The 27,015-nt window shown below is 32.7% G+C and overlaps 2 protein-coding genes and 1 pseudogene across 8 annotated transcripts; 1 reads left to right on the top strand and 2 right to left on the bottom strand.

Moving 5' to 3' along the window:
• The window catches only part of LOC119607020, a 28,370-nt pseudogene extending 21,491 nt beyond the window's left edge, over positions 1 to 6,879 (bottom strand).
• A 6,239-nt stretch (positions 6,880 to 13,118) lies between these two features.
• Positions 13,119 to 16,803, top strand: LOC119607014 (trifunctional enzyme subunit alpha, mitochondrial). Its single transcript, XM_037960710.1, has 5 exons — positions 13,119 to 13,257; positions 13,345 to 13,447; positions 13,781 to 14,484; positions 14,546 to 15,456; positions 15,903 to 16,803. Exons 2-5 carry the CDS (start codon positions 13,372 to 13,374, stop codon positions 16,549 to 16,551), a joined length of 2,340 nt encoding a protein of 779 aa, XP_037816638.1. The 5' UTR covers positions 13,119 to 13,257; positions 13,345 to 13,371; the 3' UTR covers positions 16,552 to 16,803.
• Positions 16,804 to 17,328: 525 nt separating this feature from the next.
• LOC119607024 (probable basic-leucine zipper transcription factor S) lies at positions 17,329 to 22,307 on the bottom strand. 7 transcript variants are annotated; one of them, XM_037960742.1, is made up of 4 exons: positions 22,051 to 22,307; positions 18,895 to 19,173; positions 18,645 to 18,786; positions 17,329 to 18,577 (listed from the first exon to the last, which is right to left on the bottom strand). In XM_037960742.1, the coding sequence occupies exons 2-4, from the start codon at positions 19,123 to 19,125 to the stop codon at positions 17,736 to 17,738; spliced, it is 1,215 nt and encodes a 404-aa protein (XP_037816670.1). In that variant the 5' UTR covers positions 19,126 to 19,173; positions 22,051 to 22,307; the 3' UTR covers positions 17,329 to 17,735. The 7 variants fall into 7 exon arrangements, with proteins under 7 accessions (XP_037816670.1, XP_037816668.1, XP_037816669.1 ...); XM_037960740.1 differs by lacking the exon at positions 22,051 to 22,307 and adding an exon at positions 19,262 to 19,414 and having other exon boundaries at positions 18,859 to 19,173; XM_037960741.1 differs by lacking the exon at positions 22,051 to 22,307 and adding an exon at positions 19,262 to 19,414.
• Positions 22,308 to 27,015: the final 4,708 nt, after the last annotated feature.

Genomic DNA, 27,015 nt, shown 5'->3' with positions numbered 1-27,015 from the left:
TTCATGGTTATATCTATGGGTACTATTCCTGCGATTACATTTGCTGCTTCCCCTGATATAGTCCGGAAGCCACTACACACTCTTAAGCAGTTTCTTCTAAATAATGAAATCACACCTTTTTTTGATGAATTATTTATTTCTTTCTCCCAGATTGGTGATCCATATAGGAGTATTGAATTAATTACACTTGATATAAGAAGTCTACGACTGTGTCGTGGTCCTCCGATGTTCGGCATCATTCTGGCTAATGCGTTTGTTACACCAACTGCCTTTTTACATGTATACTCCATGTGTCTTTTAAAGTTCAGACGGTCGTCTATCATTACTCCTAGGTACTTTATTGCTTCCGATGACACAACTGTGGTCTCTCCTACTATTACTGATAAGGATTCCCGTTTTCTTTTTCCACTTACTAAAACAAGCTCAGTCTTCTGTTCTGCTAGATGAAGGTTTACTGATTTTAGCCAATCTTTAATCGATCTGATTGCCTCGTTTGCATATAGTTGGACTTCGTCAATGAATCTTGCTTGGACAAGTATTGCAATGTCATCTGCGAAGCCTACGATGGTTGCTTCCTCGGGAATTTTTAAGCCAAAGATGCCGTCGTACATAATATTCCACAGCAGGGGTCCTATGACTGACCCCTGTGGGACACCGGATGTGATATTGTACGTTTTCATACCTGCATCAGTATTAACCCACAAAGATCTATTAGAAAAGTAATCTTTGATTATTCTTATTAGATACTCTGGGGTATTAATATGTCTTAAAGACGCTACAATATGATTCCACCCAGCGGAATTGAAGGCATTTTTTATGTCAAGTGTTATGACAGCGCAGTACTTCCTTTGTTTACCTTTGCCGGTAATTGCACTCTTGGCGGTATCTATAACGAACTTAATCGCATCGATAGTCGATTTTGCCTTTCGAAAGCCATACTGTCTAGCGGATAGGCCTTGGGCACTCTCTGTGGCATCCAATAATCTTTTATATATTATCCTTTCAAGGCATTTACCCATAGTGTCCAACAGGCATATAGGTCTATATGACTGTGGTTCTCCAAGGACTTTTCCCGGCTTAGGGATCAAGATGAGTTTTTGTTTCTTCCATTCATCAGGGAACTTACCTTCTTCGAGGCATTTTTTAAATAGTCGGGCGAATACTGCTGGTCTTAATGATAGCGCGAGTTTTAGGGCTCTGTTAGGAATGCTATCCAATCCTGGAGCTTTGTTGTCACCGATTTTTGTGCATATATTTTTTATTTCGTCTTCAGTTATTTCGACTTCGATGGGTTCGGTCATGGCAGGAACATCTGTATATTGTTCTCCTTCAGGAAATAGGGCTTTTACTATATTGTCTATGAGGGAAGGACATGTAATATTTTGTGCTTTTTTCCCCTTAAGTCGGGCCATTACTACACGGTATGCATTTCCCCATGGATTGGCATCAGCTTCCCTACATAGTTGCTTAAAACATTCCGCTTTGCTTGAGTTTATAGCATTTTTTAGGTCTTTTCGCGCTTGGTGATAGGCATATCTTCTTGATGGTAGTTCGATCCGCGACTTGCATCTCTGGTACAGTCTTCTGGATCTCAAACAGTTTTTTCTAAGCAAAGCAATATTGCTGTTCCACCAATAGTTTTCTTGTCTCCTGTTGTTTGATCGTTTGGTTGGCATAGATGCATTGCATGATCTTTTAAGTGTTATTACTATTTCTTCTGTCATAGTTTCTATATCACTTTCATCTATTTGGTGATTGCAGAAAATCTCAGTAAAGGCATTTGGATCAAATTTCTTTATTGCCCAACCCTGGATGATTGTGTTTCCACGAGGTATTTGCGTCTTGCTTCTTATAGTGAACAAAATAGCCTGGTGGTCACTATGGGTATAATGTTCACTTACTTTCCATTCTATATTTCTAGCTAGATTTGTGCTCACAAATGTTAAATCCACGATTGAACCAGTGTCCGCTCTTCTAAAAGTGTTGGTATTCCCGTTGTTTACAAGAACTACATCTAGCCTTGAGAAGGCATCAAGGAGTATTCTTCCTCTTTCATTAGTATTGCGGCTCCCCCAATCTTGTGCCCACGCGTTGAAGTCTCCTCCGATAACTATTGGGTTATGATGAGCAGCATCTCTCACAAGGTTGTCGATAAGTCCCTCGAACTCGGAGTGTGGTATGTTTGGGGACATATAGCAACTATATATATATATTCCGCCGATTTTAGTTCTTGCGAATCCAGCCTCCGGCTGCCTCATGGTTTCTTCTATGCACCTGTTTCCGCAGGCCCAAACTGCTGCTCTACTTGTGGCGTCTCGTTCCCATACATTCCTGTCTAGGTTCTTATATTGTTCGCTAATGATTGCGACGTCTATTTTTAGCTCATGGATGCTCTGTGTTAGGAGATCTTGGGCTATGGCGCAGTGGTTTACATTAAGCTGAATGAAGTTCATTTAGTTCTGTTACCTAGTGCCTTCTGGAAAACTGGGCATCTGTAGCTCCCTGCCACATGTTTTAGATCCTTTCCCCCGATCGCTTTGCATAACATACAATTTAATTCTCCTTTACATTCTTTAGCGATATGGCCTTCAAGTCCACATTTCAGACATTGGTGAGATCTATCGGCATCAGCTTTACAAAACTTCGATATGTGGCCGAATTCCAGACATCTGAAGCATTTAGTCAATGTTACCATTTCCCTTAAGCGACAGATAGACCACCCTATTTTGATTTTACGGAGTGCGAGGACTCTTCTTGCAGCTTCTGTTGGGAGGATTATTCTGGCAGATTGTGTACCTCCGTAGGTCTTCCATATAGACTTAACAATTGTTTCGTCTAGCTCAGGCATTTGCAATTCTCTGCTAATGGCTTGGGATATCTCTAGTTTTGTAGTTATATCGTCCATATCTTTGCATTGTATAACAATTTCTTCTTTGTGGGTCTTTACGTCCACGTTTCCATCCAATGATGATATAATCTTATCATTGAATCTTTCAGTCATATTCTTGCCGGTTGACTTTAATACTAGCAGGAGGTCGCCTTTTTGTGTTCTCCGGATCTTGCTGACCTCTTCACCTAGCTCCTTCAGTTCGGGATCCGTTCTAATTTTACGAAGGATATCGGCGTATGATGCTTCACCTTTGGATGATATTATCATTTTATCGGGTTGGGGCTTACGAACGCGATTCGTCTTTTTATTTCTTTTACTTTTTACTTTCGACCATTTTTCCGTTGTAGTAGATTGTTCTCCACTATCAGATTTATCTTTTGAAGATTCCTCTGTGCTTTCGTGGTCAGGGCATGTTACACTTTGTATTATTGGGTTACCCTTTGCTCTCTTCGGTTTTGGCATTTTAGCCGGCGTTTCGTTTTTATCCTTTTTACGCTTTTCCTCTCTCTTTTTCGGCCATACTAGAGGGGAAGTTTGAGTAAGTTTATCGGCAATAACTCTGCTTGATTGGAGAGTGTCGCGGTTCATCTCGTTTTTCGCTTTATTATACACAGAGCGCATTTTCCTGACTTGCCACTTTATGGCGAGATGGATATTGTTTTTGTCCTTAAAAAAGTCCAACAGGTCAATGATAAGATCTCCTAATTCTGTGAAGGAATCGGGCCTTCCATCGATGTATTTCCTCGGTTCTATTTGGGTTAGGGGCGCATTTTTATCCACTGTTTTTCTTTGTGGAGCACTATTCTCCGTATTCTCTTTTTTGCTTGTAACTTTATCTGTTGTCCCTGCCAAGCTCGTAACAGGGGTAACATTGCAGACGCTGGATGACGACGACGGGTAGCCTGCTTGCTCACTACACTCAGCCGCCGGTACTGGAGTCATTACTTCCTGCACCGTAAGTAAATTATTATTTTCCGACTTTTCCATATTGGTTTTATTTTCCGGGATCCTACCCGTAGCGTTTTTGACCTATCCGCCAGGAATTTTCATTTCAGCCGCCCCTTACATGGGAAACAGACGCTGACCAGGGAGCCGCTCACTATGAGACAGACGCTTCTGGGTTTTAAAAGGACTGGAGGAACCACGAAGGCGTCACTCTTCAAACTACACCTCTCTATAGTGTACCTCTTGTGGGGGATGCTTACTTACTATAGTCTAGTCTATAGTCTAGTCTATAGTCTAGTCTATAGTCTAGTCTATAGTCTAGTCTATAGTCTAGTCTATAGTCTAGTCTATAGTCTAGTCTATAGTCTAGTCTATAGTCTAGTCTATAGTCTAGTCTATAGTCTAGTCTATAGTCTAGTCTATAGTCTAGTCTATAGTCTAGTCTATAGTCTAGTCTATAGTCTAGTCTATAGTCTAGTCTATAGTCTAGTCTATAGTCTAGTCTATAGTCTAGTCTATAGTCTAGTCTATAGTCTAGTCTATAGTCTAGTCTATAGTCTAGTCTATAGTCTAGTCTATAGTCTAGTCTATAGTCTAGTCTATAGTCTAGTCTAGTCTATAGTCTAGTCTATAGTCTAGTCTATAGTCTAGTCTATAGTCTAGTCTATAGTCTAGTCTATAGTCTAGTCTATAGTCTAGTCTATAGTCTAGTCTATAGTCTAGTCTATAGTCTAGTCTATAGTCTAGTCTATAGTCTAGTCTATAGTCTAGTCTATAGTCTAGTCTATAGTCTAGTCTATAGTCTAGTCTATAGTCTAGTCTATAGTCTAGTCTATAGTCTAGTCTATAGTCTAGTCTATAGTCTAGTCTATAGTCTAGTCTATAGTCTAGTCTATAGTCTAGAAAAAATTTGGATAACAATTTTTTCTTTAGGAACAGTGTGTATAACAGTTTTTTCTATAGAAACGTATGTGTTTAACAGTTTTTTCTGTAGAAAAATTTGTGTATAACAGTTTTTTCTATAGAAACATTTGTGTATAACATTTTGTTCTATTGAAACATTGGAGTGTTGTACAGTTATACAGTTTTTTCTTTAGAATTAGTTGAATTTAACAGTTTTTCCATAGAAACTTTTGTGTATGACAGTTTTTTCTATAGAAAATTTAAGTATAACAGTTTTTTCTAAAGAAACATTTGTGTATAACTATAGTTTCTGTAGACAAATTTAAGTATAAGGGATTTTTTCTATGTAAAAATTTGTGTATAACAGTCTTTGCTGTAGAAACAGCTGTGTATAACAGATTTTACATTAGAAGAAATTCTGTATAACAGTTTTTTTAATAAAAAATCTAATTATAGTATATATTTTTTTTGTAAGTATAAGTGTTTTTCATATAGAAAATTCTAATTTATAAAGTTTTTTATATAAAAATATCGAGTATAACAATATTTTATATAAAAATCTATTTATTCATAAGGATATGTTTGTAAACAGTTCAATAAATAAACAAAATTGTCTATAACAGTTTCTTTTAGTGGTAGATACAATGCATCATTTGATACATTATAATACGTATGTGCAATATTAACTTTCTTCTTAACAATATTCCACATACGCACTGTTAAACAAACATTTAACTCCAAAGTTAACACTCAGAAAGTCTACTAACTTCTGCTCTATATATCTAAGACAAGTTGTTCAGCAGTTACAAAGTGATTACAATTTACTTAATTTCCATTCAATTCCACTGTGCATGCCAATGAATGCAATTTATAAGGGTATGTTCTTGTACAAATGCTATTATGTACTAGTATATGTCACTTACTAAGCGTCTGTGTGTTGATGTTATTAAATCTACGAGAGTTGTTTTATATAAAACTGAGATCTCTTAGAAAATCCTCTTTAAATTTAATAAAAAAAAACTAAAAACAAATCCCTAAAAACCTTCATTACTACATTTAAACATGTACAGGATTAAGTTAAAAAAATGTAATTTAGAAAAAAATGATTCTACCTTCATTTATCAGCGACTTATAAAACCAACCTAAGTGAAGATATTTTTGTTTTTGTACAAACAAATGAACAAACAATATATTATTCGTAACATACAACAGGGATTTTATACTCATTTCCGGGAAATTAGTATATGTACTTGCAAACTAACATACATACAAACAAACTAACAAACAAACATGTGTATGTTTTTGTTTCGGATGCTGTTTGTATGTATGTAAGTTTAGATGTTTGCCTTTTTTAATGTAAACATGTTTGTTTATTCAAGTTTGTCTGTGGTTGAGTGTTTATCTCTCGCTCTCTGTCTATGAGAGTGTGAACATGTGTGTTTTGTTAGTGTATGATAAAAGGATAACTGTTAATTGGTTAGCAACATGTTAATAAAATCTCTGGATAATAAAAACAAAGCAAAAACACTACTACAACAAATACAGCAAATAACTAACCAAATAGGTTGACACTGTCAACAAATCCCAAAAAAAAGTGTGTTTAAACATAGTACACAGATGTTTACTGATTTTTTTATTATTATTATTTTCCTTTTAATCTAACGTCTAGCACTTCTTTATTTGTTTGTATGTTTATTGTTGTATTTACTTATTACAAATGTGTGTATTAGTATTTTTTTCCTTTTTAACTTTAGTAAATCAAAGATATTTTTGGGCTCTTTTTTGTTGTTGTTGTAAGTATCATGTGGCTTAAATAACACTTTTCTATGTCGTTTTGTGGTAGTTATATGTATGTATTTATGTATGCTGCGTGTGCTGTGTTTGCTGCTCCTTTTCTGCTCAACTTTCTTTTTATTAAATCACACATTCACTTTCCGGATATTGTTGTGAACACTCACACACACACTTTCCATATAATTTTACGTTATTCACTTTCTCAAAGTATGTATACATACACATACCAACTAACTTCATGTATGTTGACTGCTGCTGCTGCAGCAAATATCAAATGAAAAAAAACGTACAAATGAAGTGAAAATTGAAAATAACATTAAAACCATTAAAAATATGTTAGACATCAAATTAAATTATTATGTTTTGCTATAATTATAAATTATTCATTTTCTTTTATATCAAAGATTATTCTTTAATTTAATTTTGTTTAAAATTTCTTTTAACTTTTTTTATTTAAAATATATTTTTCTTTCTTTTTTGCAACTTTTGGTATGTTAGAATTTTTCTTTTTTTCTTTTACTTTAAATAACAGTAATTTTGTTTCTTTTTCCGCTTTTTATACAAAAAAGGTTTTCTTCACGTTAAGCACCATCCAGAGACTGAAATTGAATACAAAAAACCAACAGCAGCAGCAGCAAGTGTACCCAGCATCAATTGGCGGATAAGTAGAGAAAAGCTTTTCCAAAACAATGTAGCCAGATGTTGTAAATGAAAAAATACCGAAAGCTCCTTGGCATAAATTCCAAATAAGTAGAAATTTATTTTTTTAATGAAAAAAGTTTTTGTTGAACCGCCTTAAAATATGAACCGCTATTAAATTGTAAGTGAAAAAATACCGAAAGCTCCTTGGCTTAAATTCTAAATAAGTAGAGTTATTTATTTAATATGCTATATTTTTTAAATTAATGATCAGGTTAGGTTACGTGGGTTACTAGCAAGCGAATTCACTCGGAGGCCTTGTGACCCATTGTGATACCCTTAGAATTACCATTCCCTAATATTGAGAGAATGATTTTTAATACACAAAACTTTCTGTAGAAATTTCGTTTTTGAGTAATACATAATTTCTAGAAAAAAAAAACTGTATAACACATTTTTCCATAGAAAAATTTTTGTATAACAGTTTTATGTGGCAAACATTTTGTGTACGAGTTTTCCAAAAGAAAAAATTGTATAACTGTTTATTTTTGCTGAAAATTTGTGTATATAACAGTTGTTTCTATAAAAAAATTGTGTGTATAATTGTTTTTTCCGCAGAAAATACTGTGCATAACAGATTTTTCCATAGAAAATATTATGTATAACAGTTTTTCTATAGAAAATGCTGTGTATAACAGATTTTTCTATAGAAAATGCTGTGTATAACAGATTTTTCCATAGAAAATAATGAGTATAACAGATTTTTTTCATAGAAAATACTGTGCATAAGAGATTTATCCATAGAAAATATTGTGTATAACAGTTTTTCTATAGAAAATATTATGTAAAACATTATTTCTATAGATATAAAGGTTATAACAGTATTTTACTAAAAATATTTTTAAATAGCAGTTCTTTGATTTGTGTATTATTATCTATAAAGAAATAGTGTATAATAGTTTTTATAAAAATTTGTATGTACATATTTTTACAGAAAAAGTTTGTTTAACTTTTTTTATGGAAATAATTTTGTATAGCTATTTCTCTATAGAAAAAAATCTAAATAAAGGCTTTTGCTATAAACAGCATGTGTATAACAGTTTTCTCTAAAGAAAAATATGTTTATAACACATTCTCATATCAATATTTTCTGTAGAATCGATTAATCGATTAATTAACTGTTTTTTATGAAAAGTTATTATATTTATAACAGTTTGTTTAAACTAATTGTCTACTAAAAATTCGAATAACCTCAAAAACTGTTTTATCAACAAATTTTCATATCAATATTTTATGTAGAAAAATTGTGTAGAAGAAAATCGATTATACTGTTTTTTATAAAAAGTTATTGTATTTATAACAGTTTTTTTAACTAATTGTCCACTAAAAACTCGAATAATATCAAAAACTAACTGTTTTATCATCACTAATTAATAAAATTCTGTTTTCTCACTATTAGCGACCTCTGTTGTAAAAAATACCGGCTTTTATAAGTTCAACGCCGTTAAAGTAACACAATTGTGTGACCTTGTACTCTGTTATTTAATTGCAATAATCAGTGATGTTAATTTTTCTTGTTCAATGACAAACAAACAATATTTGCCAACAAAGTCTTAAAAACACATAAATGTTGTTATTAATATAATAAATAAAACAATAAGCAAACAAATTTATTATTTTAACTAAGGAAAACATAACCTTTAAAACAACTTAAAAAACTACTTCAGTTAATTTTTGTACTGTCTTTTATTAAACGTTAAAGTACTTTCTAGCGTTTTCCCGCTTTGTGTTTATAAAAACGCTATACTTTTCTTAACTAACGCTAAATTAACAGCATTGACTGCAGAGACTTGCGCCGATTTGGCTTAAGCCGACTAAGCCTAGCCGCCGAAAAAAATGTCAAAGCCGCGCCGCCGAAAATTTTTCCGCTTAATACGGCTTGAAAATTTCGCCATATTTTGTACAATTTACAGAATACTTTCGCTAAATTTGTGGAATTTTACAATATAAAATTAATTTGTTTTCATCTAAGCAAGTTTTCTTTTATCTAATAATAAGCCGCTCATTGAAATTTGGCCGGTGTAGAACTTTGCTCAACGTTCGATGTATATGCTTCGCCTCAGATATTTTCGTGTTTTCGCGCCTAATTCGAGTCGCTGCTTTGACTTCAAACCAGCTTCGTTGACGTCAACGGAGCTACACCTTTTTACATTGCTGGTATGGCATACCGTTAAGGGCTAGGGTATCAAACATGTGTATTTTAAAAGGAAAGTGCAGTTGATGGCAATTCTGCCGACTGCGAAAAGAAATTCTGCTAGAATTTTTCGCGCCAAACTGGTTTCTGCATTTTTTATTTGAAAAAAAATCTGCTGTTGTGTGTGTGCAAAAATCTAAAATGACAGAAATGATATTCTTTAAATAAAAAAATAGTTTTTTACTAACAATTGAAATTAATAAGATTGCTACACTACTATACCGAGGGTCATTGTGTAAAGAAACGGCAAGTGTTTGGTTTAATTTAGATAAATTGTTAATAACTATGATTAAAATGTTTTTCCAGGCGGGGTTTGTTTTCGTTTAATACCCAAAAGTGTTTATTGAAATCTAGAAGATTTGGCGTATTTGGAAGTAATGGTGTTAATTAATTATTTATTGGTCTATAAAGAACGTCTTTATTTTCAAGAAAGTCTCCTGGTAGAATGCCCACAAGAGAGTGGCAATTATATACCTTCCTAGTTACCTAGGCGGGTGGTGGTCGGTCGGCTAGTGGTGACATGATATATTATCACCTAGAGGCAATGGACGGAAGCTGATTGCCGTATTCAGGGGGTATCCTTGGGATACATACTTGGGATACATACCCATAATAGAGCGCGATGTCTGTCAGGTGTGTCTTTCAGTGAAGCTCTTGTTGTCTCCAAACACTATGGTGGCCGAATATTTACAAGAAACAATTGTTAAGCCGCCTTTTATACAAATTTATAGCTTTGTAGAGAATGTCTTCACGGACCTAGAGGATATAACCTGGCTAGGTATGTAGATGTTGTTTGGGCAAAATATTGTTACTAAACGATTAAAAACTGTAATATGGTACTTCTTTTGCACCCCATGTTTCTTTTAAACCAGAGAACATTAAAAAAATATTTTTGAATCCTTTATAACTTGACGAACAAATAAAAATATGAATTTAGTACTTTTTGGATATTCGGACGTTTAAGGGGTGAAAATTGTACCTATTTTTGGTACTTTTTTATAAAACATTGTTTTTGGTTTATTAACCTATACATATGAATACATAATAACGGGCTCCCAATACGATGTTGCAACTTTTTGGAAAAGAATTTTTATTTCGTTAATGGGGAGGAAAAAAGTACCAAAAGGAGTAAAAACGGGAAATTTGATTTTATTCAAGAAACACTAAATATGCTAATTTGGTGTTATTTGGAACACCGGTACCAAGTGATATTTTTTGGTACTTTTTCATTCTCCAACTGGTACTTTTTGAGTTTTCTATGATATTGAAATCGAAACATGAAATTTATAATTAAGGGACTTTTCTGAACTTTTTGGTTCTACAAAGGTACTTTTTGAGTTTTCTATAAAATTTAACCTAGAAACATGAAATTAAGCAAGTAGAGTCCGGAGAAAATGAGAAGCTATAAAATGGGACTTATTGGTACTTTATCGTACTTCTACTGGTACTTTTTGGACTTAGAACTTAGAAACATGTAATTAAGCACTTGAGAATCTATAAAAGTGGACTTTTTGGTATTTTTTCGTTCTTCAAAAGGAACTTTTTGAATTTTCTATAATATTAAACCTAGAAACATGAAAGCATGTAGAGCCCCGATTAAGTGGGAACCTGTAAAAGGGGACTTTTTGGTTCTTTAAAAGGTACATTTTAAGTTTTTGTATAATAATGAACCTAGAAACGTGAAATTAAGGTCCTATAAAAGGGGACTTTTTGGTACTTTTTCGTTCTTCAAAAGGTACTTTTTGAGTTTTCTTTTAAATTGAACATAGAAACATGAAATTATGCACGTAGAGCCCGGAGTAAATGAGAATTTATAAAATGGCACTTTTTGGTACTTTTTCGTTCTTTGACTGGTACGTTTTGAGCTTACTACAAAATTTGAACCTCGAAACATGAAATTAAGCACTTAGAGCCTGGAGTAAATGAGAATCTATAAAAGGGGAACTTTATCGTACTTCTACTGGTACTTTTTGAGTTTTCCATAAAATAAACCTAGAAACATAAAAATAAATATGTAGAGCCCGGAGTAAACTATAATCTATAAAAAGGGACTTTTTAGTACTTTTTCGTTCTGCGACTGGTACTTTTTGAATTTTTTATAATATTGAACCTAGAAACATGAAATTAGGAATGTACAGCCCGGATTAAGTGTTAACATATGAAAGGGGATTTTTTGGTACTTTTTCGTTCTTCAAAAGGTATTTTTTGAATTTTCTATAATATCGAACCTATAGACATGAAATTAAACCTGAAGGGCATGGAGTAAGTTAGAACATATAAAACGGGACTTTTTGGTGCTTTATCGTTCTTCAACTGGTACCATTTGAATTTGCTATTATAATGAGCCAAAAAACATAAAACTAAGCAATCAGGGACTTGAGTGAATGAAAATTTAAACTGGAGTATTTCTGGTAATTTTTCGTTCTTTAACTGGTGCTTTTTGAATTTTCTAAAATATTGAATATATAAACATAAAATTAAACACGCAGTATCCTAATTGAACAAAAATTTATCTCGCTTACGTCCATTTTGCAAAAAGTTCTCGATATCAATCGAAATCTCTATAGGCCATAATTGACCCTGCCCCCTTCAATAATTGATTTTAACGTTTTCTACGTACTTAATAATACCATAATAAAACAATTTTTGTTGGAACGAAAATTTTGAGGATCGGTCCGCCAATATAACTCTCTTACAGAAAATCAGTTTATAGCTAATACATCATTCCAAAAGTTATCATTATGATAGATTTATGGTAGAATTAAAAAAAAATACTTCAAATTATAGAGAACTTTGTCCATAATTGACCCAATTTCACATTTAAGTCTCTAATCCGAAAATCACGGTGACGTTCTTATTAATCTAATGATCAAAGTCCATACATATATATATATGTATATGACCATTTCCGAAATTTGCTTTTTTACGACAAATGATTTGCCGAATATAACTCTTACTCCTTACTTATTTTAATCATAAAGAAATGATTCCTTAAATAGGAATAGTCTGCCTTTAGAGTTGCGAGTTTTCATACACTCTAATAATGTTTTCAAAGTGAAACTTTTGGAATATTTTTCAATCTCTGTGACCCTTAAGCTCCCATATGAATTAAATAGAAAAATTCATATTTTACTGAAGAACATTTAGAGAAATTGCAATAATTTACGTGGAATCTCCCATATGTAACAAATTGTATATCTGGAAAACCATTGTAGTTAGAATCATCAAAATCGTTAAGGGTAGCACAGCACACTGGGTATAGCTAGTAAATAAACAAATAAAATATCTTTGTTTTTACGTTATTGATAATTTTCTTAATGCAAAATTTTTTAGAAACATATTTTCTGCAAGATGTTTTATATGGAGGATAGGGTTAAATATCGGCAGATCCTCGTAAAACTTGGAGAAAGGATTTGTTTTTAATTTTTAAGAATTTTTTATTCATCCCTGCATAATTTCTCACACAACTTTTGAGCTTGCTCTGTTTTGTTGTTATAAACAATATATTTGCTTCCAAAATCCCACTTTCTGATCTCTCGGATTCCGTTTTTATTTAAAATCGTTGAAAATTTAAAAACTAAACGTAGTTGAAAACTTAGCCGGCTTACAGTCGATTTTAAGCCGCCGCCGACATATTTGGTTTCAGTCGCCGCCGCCGTTAATATTTGGCGCAGGGCGCAGGGCTCTGATTGACTGTCCTCTGCAATTATTTAACAGAAGAAAGTGTTGCAGGCAACAAGTTTAAATTATTTTCCACTAAAATTTAATTTTTTCTAAAGCAGTAAAGTTTTTATTTTAGTTTAAAAAGTTTTCTTTTTTATATTTTTTATTAGTAAGCATTTAATAACCTTAAAACTTTCTATAAATTTACAATTAAATAAACTGTTTGCAAATTTTCCCAATTTTTTTTTTCTTGGAGGTGAAAAAAACAATTTAGCAGTGAGCAATGTCGGCTTCACGTATTTTCAGTGTTGTGGGCCAATTGTCGAGAAGACAATTAATGCAAAATAAGTGCAATCGTGGTAAGTGGACCATATAAATATTTTTATACTTTTAAAATTAAATTTAGTTAAATTTGTGTCCCAATTTTCAAGATTTGCAATCTGTTTTGTTGTTGTTTGTTTGTTTTTTGATTAGTGTATACAACAACCCAACCAACCAGACCGGACCGGACTTTGAACTTTGTACTGTATACGACGAAGTGTTTGTCAGTGTCTAAGTTGTTGGTTTTTATTTTTGTTATGACGATAATAATAACTATTTTCTAATAATTGTTGTTATTTTTTTTAGTTATCTCTTAGACATTTTATTAAATTGTAGATTTTTTATTAGATTTGTATTGTTTTTCTTTTTAGTTATTGCCCAAAATGTAAGACTGATGTCGGCCGCTACTGCGGGCCAGAAAAATTTACGGACCAAAGTAGTAGATGGTGTTTTGGTAGTGACTTTGGATTGTCCCGGTGTCAAGGTTAATTCTTTGGGTGAGGCTGTTAGCCAGGAATTCGAACAAGTCCTTAAGGAATTGGAAACCAATGCTCAAGTCAATTCCGCTGTTTTGATTTCTGCCAAACCTGGCTGTTTTATAGCCGGTGCTGATATTGGCATGTTGGAGAAGTGTGAAACAGCCGCTGATGCCACCCGCGTGTCCAAAGATGCTCAATACATGTTTGAACGCATAGAGCGTAGCCGCAAACCCATTGTGGCCGCCATTAATGGTGTCTGTTTGGGTGGTGGTTTGGAGTTGGCTTTGGCTTGCCACTATCGTGTTGCCACCAAGGACAAAAAGACTAAATTGGGTTTACCCGAAGTAATGTTGGGTCTTTTGCCCGGCGGTGGTGGCACCGTGCGTCTACCCAAATTGACCGGCCTACCCACTGCACTCGACATGGAATTGACTGGTAAGCAATTGCCTGCCGATCGTGCTAAACGCGCTGGTATTGTTGATTTAGTAGTAAGTCCTTTGGGCCCCGGTCTTGCTCCTGCCGACCAAATGACCATTGAGTATTTGGAGAAGGTGGCCGTGCAAGTAGCCAACGATATTGTTAGCGGTAAGATAAAGGTGAGTTGTTAACTCTTAAGTCTTCCTGAAACCTTATTTTAAAACTTTTAAATTAAACTAGGTCAACCGCGAAAAATCTGGCTTAGTCAACAAACTTACCGCCTTGGCCATGGACACTGATTTTGTTAAGAACAAAATTTTCGACACTGCCCGCAAGCAAGTAATGAAAATGACCAATGGTTTGTATCCTGCCCCCTTGAAAATTCTCGATGTCATACGCACTGGTGTAGATAAGGGACCCGTAGCTGGTTATGCTGCCGAAAGTGAAGGTTTTGGTTATTTGTCTGCCACTCCCGAATCCAAGGGTTTGATTGCTTTGTTCCGTGGTCAAACTGAATGCAAGAAAAATCGTTTTGGCAAACCTCAACGTGAAGTGAAAACTTTGGGTGTCTTGGGTGCTGGTCTTATGGGTGCCGGTATTGTTCAAGTCACTGTCGATAAGGGCATCAAGACTGTCATGAAAGATGCCACCGATGCTGGTCTAGCACGCGGTATCGGACAAGTACAAAAGGGTCTTGAAACTGCTGTCAAACGTAAACGTATTTCTGGCTTGGAACGTGATCAAGTCCTTTCGAATTTGGTTTCCACTTTGGATTACAATGAATTCAAAACTGCCGATATGGTCATAGAGGCTGTATTCGAAGACATTAAGATTAAGCACCGTGTCATCCAAGAACTCGAAGCTGTTGTACCTCCTCACTGTATTATTGCCACCAATACTAGCGCTATCCCCATTACCAAAATTGCTGCCGGTAGCTCTCGTCCTGAGAATGTTGTTGGCATGCACTACTTCTCGCCTGTAGATAAAATGCAATTGTTAGAAATCATTACTCATCCTGGCACTTCTAAGGATACCATTGCCTCTGCCGTAGCCATGGGCTTGAAACAGGGCAAGGTTGTTATTACTGTAGGAGATGGTCCTGGTTTCTATACCACTCGTATTTTGGCCACTATGTTGTCGGAAGCTATACGGTGAGTAATTATAAGAATTTTTGGTTCAAATTTTGAGTGAAATTTTCTTTGGAAATTCGATTTTTGTGAAAAAATTGGAACATTTAAGATCGAATAATTGCAAAATTTAAAATTTTTTGTCAAATTTTGTAAAAATTACTTTTTTAATGAAAAAATCAAATTTTTAATTTTTTTGTAATTTTTGAATTTTTACTAAAATTTCGGATTTTTTTTTTTGAAAAATTAAATTTTTTAGAAAAATTTAAAATTTTAATGAAATTTAGAAATTTTAGTTAAAATCTCGAAAATTTTTCAAATATATAATTTTTGGGGAAAATTGTCGATTTTTAAAGAAAATTCAAATTTATTTTAAAATTTCGAATTTTTCAAAAAAATGTGGAATTTTTAGTAAAAATTAAATTTTTTTAAATAAAAAGTTTTAAATTTTATTAAACTCTTTCTTCCAGTTTACTACAAGAAGGAGTTGACCCCAAAGAACTTGATGCTCTCTCCAAGAAATTCGGTTTCCCAGTAGGCGCCGCCACCTTGGCCGATGAGGTAGGCATTGATGTAGGTTCTCACATTGCTGTCGATTTGTCCAAATCCTTTGGTGAACGTTTCAGTGGCGGCAATTTGGCCGTTATGCAAGACATGGTTATGGCTGGTTTCTTGGGTCGCAAATCCGGCAAAGGTATCTTTATGTACGACAGCCAAACCAAGGGCAGCCGTCCTGTCAATATGGAAGCACAAGAAATTCTTAAACAAAAGTATGCCTTAGTATCCAAGGGTGCCAATACACCCGAAGACATGACCTTACGTATGGTATCACGTTTCGTCAACGAAGCTGTTTTGTGTTTGGAAGAGAAGATTTTACACAATCCCTTGGAAGGTGATGTTGGTGCCGTATTCGGTCTTGGTTTCCCACCATTCTCCGGTGGTCCCTTCCGTTGGGTTGATCACTTCACAGCTGCTAAATTGGTCGACAAAATGTACTCGTATGCTGACCTTTATGGAGCTCCCTTCAAGCCTGCCCAAACTTTAGTCGATATGGCTAAAGATACCTCGAAGAAATTCTATCCTAAGAATACTGGTGCCTCTGCCAGTTCTAAATTGTAAAATGTTAACTCTTAGTTACTAAGTTTAGAAGTCGCCGAAGTGTTTAACACTTAACTGAACCTTAAAGTAATTTATATTCATTTTTTTTTTTTTTTTATTTCTATTTTATATATTTTGTAAACGAAAGAAATTCGACAGTTTAACTGCATTTAAAAAAACAAAGTCCTCTTATGTCATTTAAAACTCTATTGCAAATAGACTTATTTAAGCATATTATGAAAATATAATCTGAAATTTATTTTTAAAAACATTTTAAATGAAAGTTGGTTTTTTTAGCAGAAAAAGGTCTAATTGGGAGTTTATAAATCTAAAATTTTGTAACGTAAGAGTAAGGAATTAGAACTGGAACTGCAACAAACTAAAACTTTAATGAACTATGTAGAACTGAATTAGAAATGAACTAATACTGAACTAGAATTAAAGTAAAACTGGACTCAAACTGAACTAGAACTGTATTAGGATTTAACTAGAACTCAACTAGAACTGAAGTAGAGGTGAACTAGAACGGACTAAAACTGATCTAGAACTAAACTAGATATGGATTATAACTAGTCTAGGAATGAACTATAACTGAATTATAACTTAACTAGAACTGAACTAGCATTGAACTAGAACTGAACTAGAAATTATATAGAATTGAACTCAACTAGAACTGATGTAGAACTATACTAGAACCGGAGTTGAACTAAAATACATTTGATTTCAAATATCTTACTCAAGGAATTGCTAAAATCGAATTGCTCCGGCCATCCTTTTAAAAATCGCTTTCAATTATTTTAAAACATTTTACATAATTTCTTTTATTTACATTATTTTGACTAAATAATTAAAAAATATATATATTAATAAAGAAAAAAAAAGAAAACAACATTTTTGAATACAACTACTACATACACTATTTTTTGAGCAAACATTTAAGATAATGATGATGCAGAGCCGATTCAATATAGATATGGATATAATAAAATATAAATTACATTTTATAGGACAATTTGTATTTTGTAATTTGTAACATTTAAAATGGAAAGAATTACATTTATCTACAGAATAATGTAGTTAAAGAAAATAAAAATAATAAGAGAAAAAAAAAAACTTTGAACACAGCTCTGCTAATATAAATTTTTTCTATTTACCCCAATATTTGTTTTAAAAACTAACAATAATAAAAACACGAGAGTTTCTGTTTACTTGCGCCAATCCCTAGAGGAAGTTCGTCGGGTTTTCGGTGTATTTAAGTTTTGACTAGTTGCGTTAGCATTTGTACTTCTTTCGAGTGGAAACCGCTCGACCACATCATCAATTAATTCTAAAATGCCTATTTTAAGTTTACGTTTCTGTTGCGGCGTCAGGCCCGCAATGTCTGGTAATATGCTGCGGAAAAACTCCATATCGGCTTGTTCGCCGGCATACATATGCAGTTGTCCGGTGGTGGTAGCTTCGCTGGCATGGCACTCAGTTTTAATGCGTTTAGGTTCGTGACCAAAATCGTGTGAATCTCGACGCATGCTGGCGTTTTGGTAGGAGATATCTTGAACACCATCAGATGTTCGTAGTTCGGATAGTTGTACATCGGGTATAAAGTTTTGCAAGGTATTTGCACTGGCCGTATCGCTAAGAGCGGGCGAGGAACGGTTTTGTTGTTGTTGCTGTACATGTAAACTGGCCGTTATGGCGGGATCAAAAGCATCGATGGTTTCTTCATCATCATTGTCCGAGAGAGAATGTTTAACCTGCAAATGCTGGTGTTCCTGGGACAGCTTGAAATTGGGTTGTATCAACACTTGCAAGGAAGCTGGATTTGTATGGGTTTGTTGGTTAAGTTGTTGTTGCTGTGAATATTGAAATAAGGTAGCCAAACTGTTGTTGCCATCCAACGAATTTCGGGTAGATTTAAGAAAAGGTAAGAGAAAAGCCATATGCTCGGTAAGGTAATAGGGTTTGTGTTGAGGATCCGAGCCACTTTGCTGTTTAATGTAACGTGACAAACAAGCCCTCAAATTGCGCCAACGTTCCTTGCAGTGTATGACTAAAAATCAAATACATTTTAATCCCCTTAGTAAAATGACATAAACCACACGTTTTTCTCTACTTACCACTTTCTTTTGTTTCTATGGATATTTGCAACCAGGCCTTTTCCTGATTATCACGATTCCTATATTCCGGCACCTTTTTGTCATACAAACACTTGTGATTTCTCACCAGATTCACAAAGCGTATGTTGAAGTCTTCATCGGTCTGCATAGTGCGAGAAAAATTTTGTGAATTGGATAGATTGGACAGAGAGTTGAAAATGGGGGTTATAGTTACAGCTCGTTGTGTTGCGGTTGTAGATAAAGGGCTTACTGTTGTTGTGGTAATTGGTGTGGAGCTGGCAGCCGGCACAGCAAGAGCAGCAGCACAGTTCGTGGCTAAAGTTGCAGGATCCATATTGTTAGTTGTATTACCTGTTGTTGTTGTTGTCCCGTTTGTGGTTATAGTATTATTATTTGGTGTAGTATTGCTATTATTGTTATTGTTTATTTTAGGATCCTGTTTACTATTGGTATCTGTAGGAACCGATGTTGTTGTTGTCATTGTTGTTCAAAAACTTAACAAATTTGGCTGCGGTGGTGAAAATTTAACCTGTAAAAGGAATTTGGTTAAACATTAAAAATATATTAAAAATTTGTAAACCAAAAATATTCAATTTGCTTTCAGTATTTATTTATACAAATTTGAAATCCGTTTCAAAATACATAGGTATTTAACGTTTATAAATGTTAAGAGTTCATCCCTTCAAGAAATCATCCCCAAATTAATTTATAAAAATTGGGCGCGCTTTTTGTGATTCCTACACTTTGTTTTTTACTTTTTCCCTTTTTTGTTTTCTTTATTTATTTTATTTTTTACAGTAAAATACAAAACAGTGTTACCATAATGTCAAAAAAATATAAACTTTTTTACTTTTTCATTTGTGTTAAAAATCTAATAAAAAATTAATAGAAAATCTACTTTAGTTTTTCAAATACCTATATATTTTAAAAATCTTGTGTCACATTTTTTCCAGCAAAACAAAAAACGTATCCACGGTAACACCGCAAGCAACCAACTCGTATTTGTCAGATACATGCATGTAAATAAAACCAATCAACCATCCGTACGTAGATACACTTGTTTAGCACTTTCGAAAGCTTTAAGCTTTCCTCTCAAACGCTTTGACAGGGTTACTAAATAGTTTTTAAAAATGTGCTATTTGGGTTAGAGAGTAATTTTTTCGACTAAATTTTTTTATACATAATTACACAGCCCAACACATTTTAACCAAGAGACCGAATTTGAAATCGGATTTTTTGCATATGTCGATATATCCATGACTGCACCATTATTGCCAGGCCACAACATTGATGACTTGTCCAAATTAGTGAATAGCTACCTCAATGTCATTCATTTCTTTATAGTAGTTAACAGTGGGTAAATACTCTAGAACTCTTTTCACCACCGAAACCAATGAAGTACGGCTGGAGCTAAACGTTGAAGTCAATGGCGCCAGAATTTCGACTCTAAACCATCCGTAATTGTAGCTGTAACGTTTGACAGCCTCTTTAATGCCTCCGCTCATTCCAGTCTAGCAGAAATTTCGATGTAGGAACAAGGTACTATAAGCACTTGTTTGATACCAAATGATTGCCCTATCTACAATATAACGAAGTTTGAGTCCCGGAGGGGAGAATGTACGACTATATATAGCGCTTAATGACGCATGTACGGCAGCACTCGACGATATTCATACAGAAACGGTAAACACAGTAGTTGCAGATTATCGCATCAATATCGTGTTTGGAGGTCTCCAACCACATACTGTAAAACAAAATAGTTCTGGCAGAACTGAGATCTAAATAGAGCAATTGACTAAATGTCTATTGATCTCTTATAGACCGCACCATCTTAAAAATATGTCCTGCCTGTGGTGAAGGTCCTCATGATACACTTCACCTTTTTGATCTCACAGCCAATTCCACCACACTGACCTGAAAACCAGTGGATTCATTCAGTTAAAGTTGCACAACATATTGGCCTTGATATCAACGAGAACAACAAGAAACGCACAATAGCAACTAGGTGTATTAATTGAGTATCTAACTTGAAAACAACATAAAGTTGTATTCGAATAATACTTTGGCAACCCTTTCCTCAAAGTATTTGTTGTTTTGAAAATAATTTACAATATTTCTTCTACCTTCTTTCTATATTGTCTGTCTGTCCATATGACGATTGTCTCTTCACACTATTCTAATACCAACAGTGTACACAGCACAGTGTGTCAAAAGAGCTTTTCTCATTTACACAAAAACGAAAAAAAAGAAGAAGACGTGTTGACAAAAAGCTCTTCCTCAAAACAACACACCACTGTGTGTTAGTTAGTCGTCGTAGTTTTTGGCTCGTCAGACAACTCAAATCAACTCACAAATGACAAACAATTCGAATGTTGTATTGTGTATTGTTGTTTTTATTTTATATATTTTTTTTCTTTTTTCTGTATTTTTTTATTATTTGTTTTTGTATATTTGTTTTTAGTAGAAAGAAATATAAAGGCGCGAACGTTAAAGTAGAATGAGTTTAGTTGAAGGTGGTGGGGGGTTATAGGGGATATTTTTTTTCTTTTTGGTTGGGGGAGGTGGCGTGAGGGGAAATGTTGTGGTATTATGTGCTGCTGCTGCTGGCTGTTGTTTCTGTTTTTGATGGTTGTTTTGTTGTTCGGTTGGTTGGCGGGCGGGTTGGTTGGCTGTTAGAGTCTTTAGAATTTTATTTTTTTTTTGTATTTGTATATTGTTTGTGTGTAAATTGTTGTTGTTTTTGTAATTGTTTCTCTGTTTTTAGTTGTGTTTATCTCTACGTTGTTGTTTTTTATTATTTTTATTATTTATTTTTTCATTTTGTTGGTTTTGTTTTGTACTCAGATGCTCCTCATACTTTTTTAGTTTTGTTTGTTTTTGTTGTTTTTATACGAACTATTAACATATAATAATAATATAAAAACAATAACAACAATTATAATAAAATGCGATACCAAAACAATAACAACAACAACATTAACGAGAACAATAACAAAGTACAAATATCTGTATCTGTTGTTTAAAGAATAGTCACCAATATTGCTGTTGTTGTTATTATTACTGTTTGTTTTGTTGTAGTTGCTATTGTTATATGTATGTATGTACTTGTTGTTGTTGTTTTAGAGCTTATGCTGAATATACTTTTTTTAGTTACTGCTGCTATTGTTGTTGTTTGCTGTTGGTTTTGTTGTTTGTTTTATATTTTAGTTATCTATACTTTTGTAAATACATAAACATACATATCAGTAGCAGTCAGCAGCAGAAAATTTTTCTATATTTCGTTACTTTTTTACCATTTCTTTAACCAAAAACTATTTTAAATTATTTTTGAATCTTTAATTTGTTGATTTTTTTTATAAATACATGTGTTTAAAGAAAAACTATAACATAAAAAATGTGTGTTTACCTTTGGGTTAGATTTTTTTCTTTTTTTTTATTTCTTTGGATTTTATAGATATTTTCTTTTATTAACTACGTTACATTTGAATATTGAGTTTATTTTTAAAATTTAGTTTAGAATTAAAACTTTTTTTAGTTAAATTTTATAAATTTTTTTTGTAACATAACATATTTAACTTTTCAATTTGTCATTTTAGTTTCTTTCTCGATGTTTTTTCGTCACTTTAGTTTAATATAGTTTTAGTTATTTTTCAAAAAATGTATTTTATTTAACACACCAAAAAAAAAAAAAAACTTTGTTTATTTAACACAATTTCAATGTATAGTTGTTGTTGGTTGTTTGTTAAAAGCGTTTGTAAGTGTGTGTGTGTATTTTGTAGAATTATAAATTTTTTATATATTTTTTTGTTGGCTTTAGCAATTGTTGTTTAGTTTTACAAACTATACTTCTCGCTACAAAACAAATGTTTTCCGTATCAGGCAACCTAAGCAACTAAACAAAACATACAAAGCACAGAACACAAACAGCACATCGCAGCACAGCACAGCACCTCCTCATTGTACGTAACAACAACAGCAGCAGCAACAGCAACAACAATAATAAATAATACACTCTCCTCGTTTCAAAAACAACTTTACAGACGACATAGTACATACAATTGTACAAACAGACAGACAGACGGACAGTCACACATGTGAAATGACTGACATACGAGCACACTACACTAAACTACACTCACCAATACTCATTCTTCTCAACTTTTTGTTTTTGTTCGTACTGTTTCTTCTTTAAAAATAACGTGTGTTTGTTCGTTCGTATGTATTGTATGTCGTCGTGTATATTGTTTTTCTTATTTCTTTTTATCACACTCACAAAACGACACGAGCAACTTTCAGCGAACAATTTTTAGTCTTATCGTTAAATATAAAAACAACAACAACGCTACTCACAGCTTTCGCATAAAACAAACAACACACAACTTTTACCTCCCCACCACCTCACTACACCAACAACAACAACTACAACAATAGACCCACAATGGGCTGCTGTTAAACGGGCACAATGTGTTTGTTTGTTATCAGTGAAGCAACACACTTTTTTTTAAGAAAAAGCTTTTTTTGTGTTTATTTTTCACATTTTTTTTCCATATTTTGTTTCAGTTGTACTTTTGCTATCTATACATAATAAAATACGAACTTTACATGGCACGAGATGTTGTTTTGTTTATAAAATCTATTATGTTTAAAAAGCTTTAGTTAAAACTAAAGCTTTTGTTATTTACTTAAAAGTTTCAGTAAAAAAACAAACTTATTCGTAGAAATGTTGTGTAATGACTTTAAGTATACGTAATTTTGTGTATAGATGTCGCTGTATTTCCGTTTTAAACTTTAAGGAAACAGTGGGACAAAAGTGGTTTTAAATGGATGTGCAATGTTTCCTTTTAAAACTTAAAAAGCCGTCTAGTTATCTATAGAAATTGCAGCGAAGAGTTTTCTATTGAAGAGCGAAGAGTTTTTTGCCAAAAATTTATTGCAGCAAAGAGTTTTACATTAAAGAAAAGAGTATCTTTTGAGAATTCAATGCTGTCAAGAGTTTTCTATTGAGAATTCTATTTTCTATTAAGAAATTCATTTTGGCGAAGTGTTTTTTATGGAAAATTCTGTGCTACAAAGTAAAAATTCAATGCGGCGAAGAATTTCCAATTGAAAATTCATTACAGCGAGTTTGGAAAATAGTTTTTATTGACAATTCAATGCTGTAAAGAGTTTATTATTGAAAATCAATCGTGGCGAGAAGTTTTCTATCGAAAAAAGTTTATATTGTGAATTGTAAAAGCTTTCTATTAAGAATTCATTGCGGCCAAGTGTTTTAATATTGTAAAAAGAGTTTCTAAAGAGAATTTAATACGGTTAAACGTTTTATATTAGAGATTCAACACGGCGTTGAATTTCTATTAAGAATTTAATTGCAGCGAAGTGTTTTTCTATTGAAAATTCAATGCGGCGACGAATTAAAAGTAATACACGTACTCCTTACAAAACTACGGGGAGACTGACATCAAGAGAGAACATCTCTGTGTATTTTCCTTTATTATTGTGAATGATTAACATTCACATTTAATAGAGTATTAAGTAAAAAACAGAAAGCTTTCCTACACATGGACTTTTACACACACTCTCTTTCTTGCTCATTAACACCATATGAAAAGCTCTTTTATGTATAGATATTTCTAAACTTTTCAATACAACTGCATATAATAATAACAAAACATAAGAATAAGAAAAAATATAGTGTCCTATATTTTTCTACACACAAAAAGGACTCTCGTGACAAGCAACAAACACAAACCACAACAGCAACAACAACAACAACAAAAGTAATAATATCAAGTCCGAAAAATACTATTTATTTAGTTCAGTTGTTGTGTAGAGTGTAATGAAGACAGATGATGGACGATGAAGAATGGCGGTGGTGCATTGAAATGTTCTATTAAAGTAAAAGTGTTGTTGTTATTGTTTTAAACGGGCAAAAAGTTTAATTTATATAAAGAAATATTTAAGCTTTCTATTAACAAATTATTTCTTTTTAAACCAAAAACAAGTTAAAAGTTAAATAGAAGAAATTAAATTAAAGTGTTTTTAACAAAAAAAGTGTTTGTAAAATTTTTTTTGGTAAAAAATCGATGATTGCATTGTGTAGATACAGTAAGAAAATCCAAGAAAATAACAAATCTATGTAGCTACCTGTAGATATACGAAAGCATTAATACATACTACATAACAAATACATACAAACCTTATGTACTATATACAAACATTTACGTTTTATGTATGTATGTTTGAGTATGTATGTTTGAGTAAGTGCCCCGTTAAAAGAAATTATAGGCAAATAGTCCTTGTTATAAATGAATAAAATACGAACGGACGACACGTTTTTCAAACTCAATTAAATTAGACATATTTAATAAGCCACAACGAAAGTTAATGTTGCTTTTCTTTCTTGCCTTTTCCTTACTTCCTTCCTTTCTTTCCTCATGTCCTTTTTCAAACTATTAATCATTGTTTATGAATAGCGGGCCTTACGTTAAAAAGCTGATTTTCCCTGTGACTTATTTCTTAACACATGTTTTAGTTGTTTGTTTTGTTTTATTAGTTTTTTTTTAAGTCGACTAGCCCACTTTGGTTGATTCCAACATAATTTGTTTGTTATTGGCCCAAGGACGAATTTTATTAAAAATACTGCATATCAGTCCATGATTTTAACTATCACCTATCCAAAACGGTCATACATAGTTAGGCGAAACATTTTCTTTAAGGCGAAATATTTTCTATACAATATGTAATACTTTAAAGTATTTTTTGAAGAAAATTAAAAAACAAAGTTTTTTTATAGAAAATTTTATGCGGCGAAGTAATTTCTATATAAAATTCAAAATTCGCCGTAAAGATTTTAAGCAGCAAAGTAACTGTTATATAAAATTCAATGCGGCGAAGTAATTTCTTTAACAAATTTGGTAAAGCAAACAATTTTCTGTAAAAAAATCATTGCGGCGAAATATTTTTTGTATAAAATTGAATCAGCCGATGTATTTTTTGCAGAAATTTTTTAAGGTGAATTAATTTCCATAGAAAATGCAAACGGCCAAGAATGTTTTTATGAAAATTCAATGCGGCGAAGTAATTTCTTTAACAAATTTAGTAAAGCGAACAATTTTCTGTAAAAAAATCAATGCGGTGAAATATTTTCTGTATAAAATTGAATCAGCCGATGTATTTTTTACAGAATTTTTTTAAGACGAATTAATTTCCATAGAAAATTCAAGTATATTTTATTAAAAAAATTTGTAAGGCGTACTGTTTTCTATAAAAAATTCAATGCGGCGAAGTATTTTCTACTTAAAATTTAATGAGGCGATGTTTTTTTGTAGAATTTTCCATGCGGCGAAGTATTTTTTGTAGAAAATTCAATGCGACGAAGTACTTTCCATAGAAAATTCAATGCAGTAAACTATTTTTATCGAAAATTGTATGCGGCGAAGGAATTTTTATAGAAAATTCCATGCGGCGAAGTAATTTTAATAGAAAATCTTATGCGGCGGAATATATTTTTTAGAAAATTTAATGGGGCGAAGTATTTGTAATGAAAAAACTAATGCGGCGAAATATTTCTATAAAAAATTGTACGCGGCAAAGTAATTTAATAGCAAACTTTATGCGGCGAAGTACTTTTTTTCAATACGGTTAACTATTTTTATAGAAAATCATATGCTGCAAAGTATTTCTAATAGAAAATCTTATGCGGCGAAGTACTTTCTATAGAGAATTCAATGAGATGAACTGTTTTTATAGAATATTGTATGCGGCGAAATATTTTCTATACAGAATGTATTTCTAGACAAAATACATTGTGGTGAAATATTTTCTGTAGAAATTTCAATAGAATATAGAAAATTTAATAAGGCGAATTTAGTTAATTTACAGCGAATTATTTTCTAGATACATATATTTCTCTCATTGTAATGATATTTAAAAAATATTTAAAAGCTATTTGTTCAAAAAAAAAAAAAAATACAACTCTAATGCAGTGTAAAAGTCTGATTAGCCTATAATAATGAATTTTTAATTTAGGCCAAAGAAGGGTATTTGAACAAACGCCGCCGCCACGACCCACTTTAAAGTACTCTCAGCAAATGTAGTACAAAGTGAAAAAAGAAAAAAACAAACACCTGAAAGGTGAACTAAATGCCCAACTCAATCAAACCTAAAACAAAAACATCAAATGAAGAAGAACAAAAATTATAAATTAACGAAATACCTGAGAAAATGCAAAATAAACAGAAAAAATAGGTAAAGAAAACAATAACAACAAACTAACCACAAATATAAAAGCTTTTTTTTTTTGTTGTAAAACAAACAGATAATAAATAATGTGAAAAGCTCTCGAAAAAAAGAGATTCAATTGAATTTCAAT

This window comes from Lucilia sericata, unplaced genomic scaffold, assembly GCF_015586225.1.
Source record: "Lucilia sericata isolate MDLA Ls3-8-SP2 unplaced genomic scaffold, ASM1558622v1 Contig000645F_arrow, whole genome shotgun sequence".
Taxonomy (NCBI): Eukaryota; Metazoa; Arthropoda; class Insecta; order Diptera; family Calliphoridae; genus Lucilia; species Lucilia sericata.
The sequence above is the reverse complement of the archived record's forward strand: the minus strand, read 5'-3'. Positions and strand labels throughout refer to the sequence as shown.

Coding starts and splice junctions, on each gene's coding strand:
- LOC119607014 (XM_037960710.1), top strand. CDS start 13,372: ATGTCGGCTTCACGTATTTTCAGTGTTGTGGGCCAATTGTCGAGAAGA. Junction 13,448..13,780: donor GCAAAATAAGTGCAATCGTG/GTAAGTGGACCA, acceptor TTTTCTTTTTAG/TTATTGCCCAAAATGTAAGA. Junction 14,485..14,545: donor TTGTTAGCGGTAAGATAAAG/GTGAGTTGTTAA, acceptor AAATTAAACTAG/GTCAACCGCGAAAAATCTGG.
- LOC119607024 (XM_037960739.1), bottom strand. CDS start 19,125: ATGACAACAACAACATCGGTTCCTACAGATACCAATAGTAAACAGGAT. Junction 18,578..18,644: donor CATAGAAACAAAAGAAAGTG/GTAAGTAGAGAA, acceptor TTTGATTTTTAG/TCATACACTGCAAGGAACGT.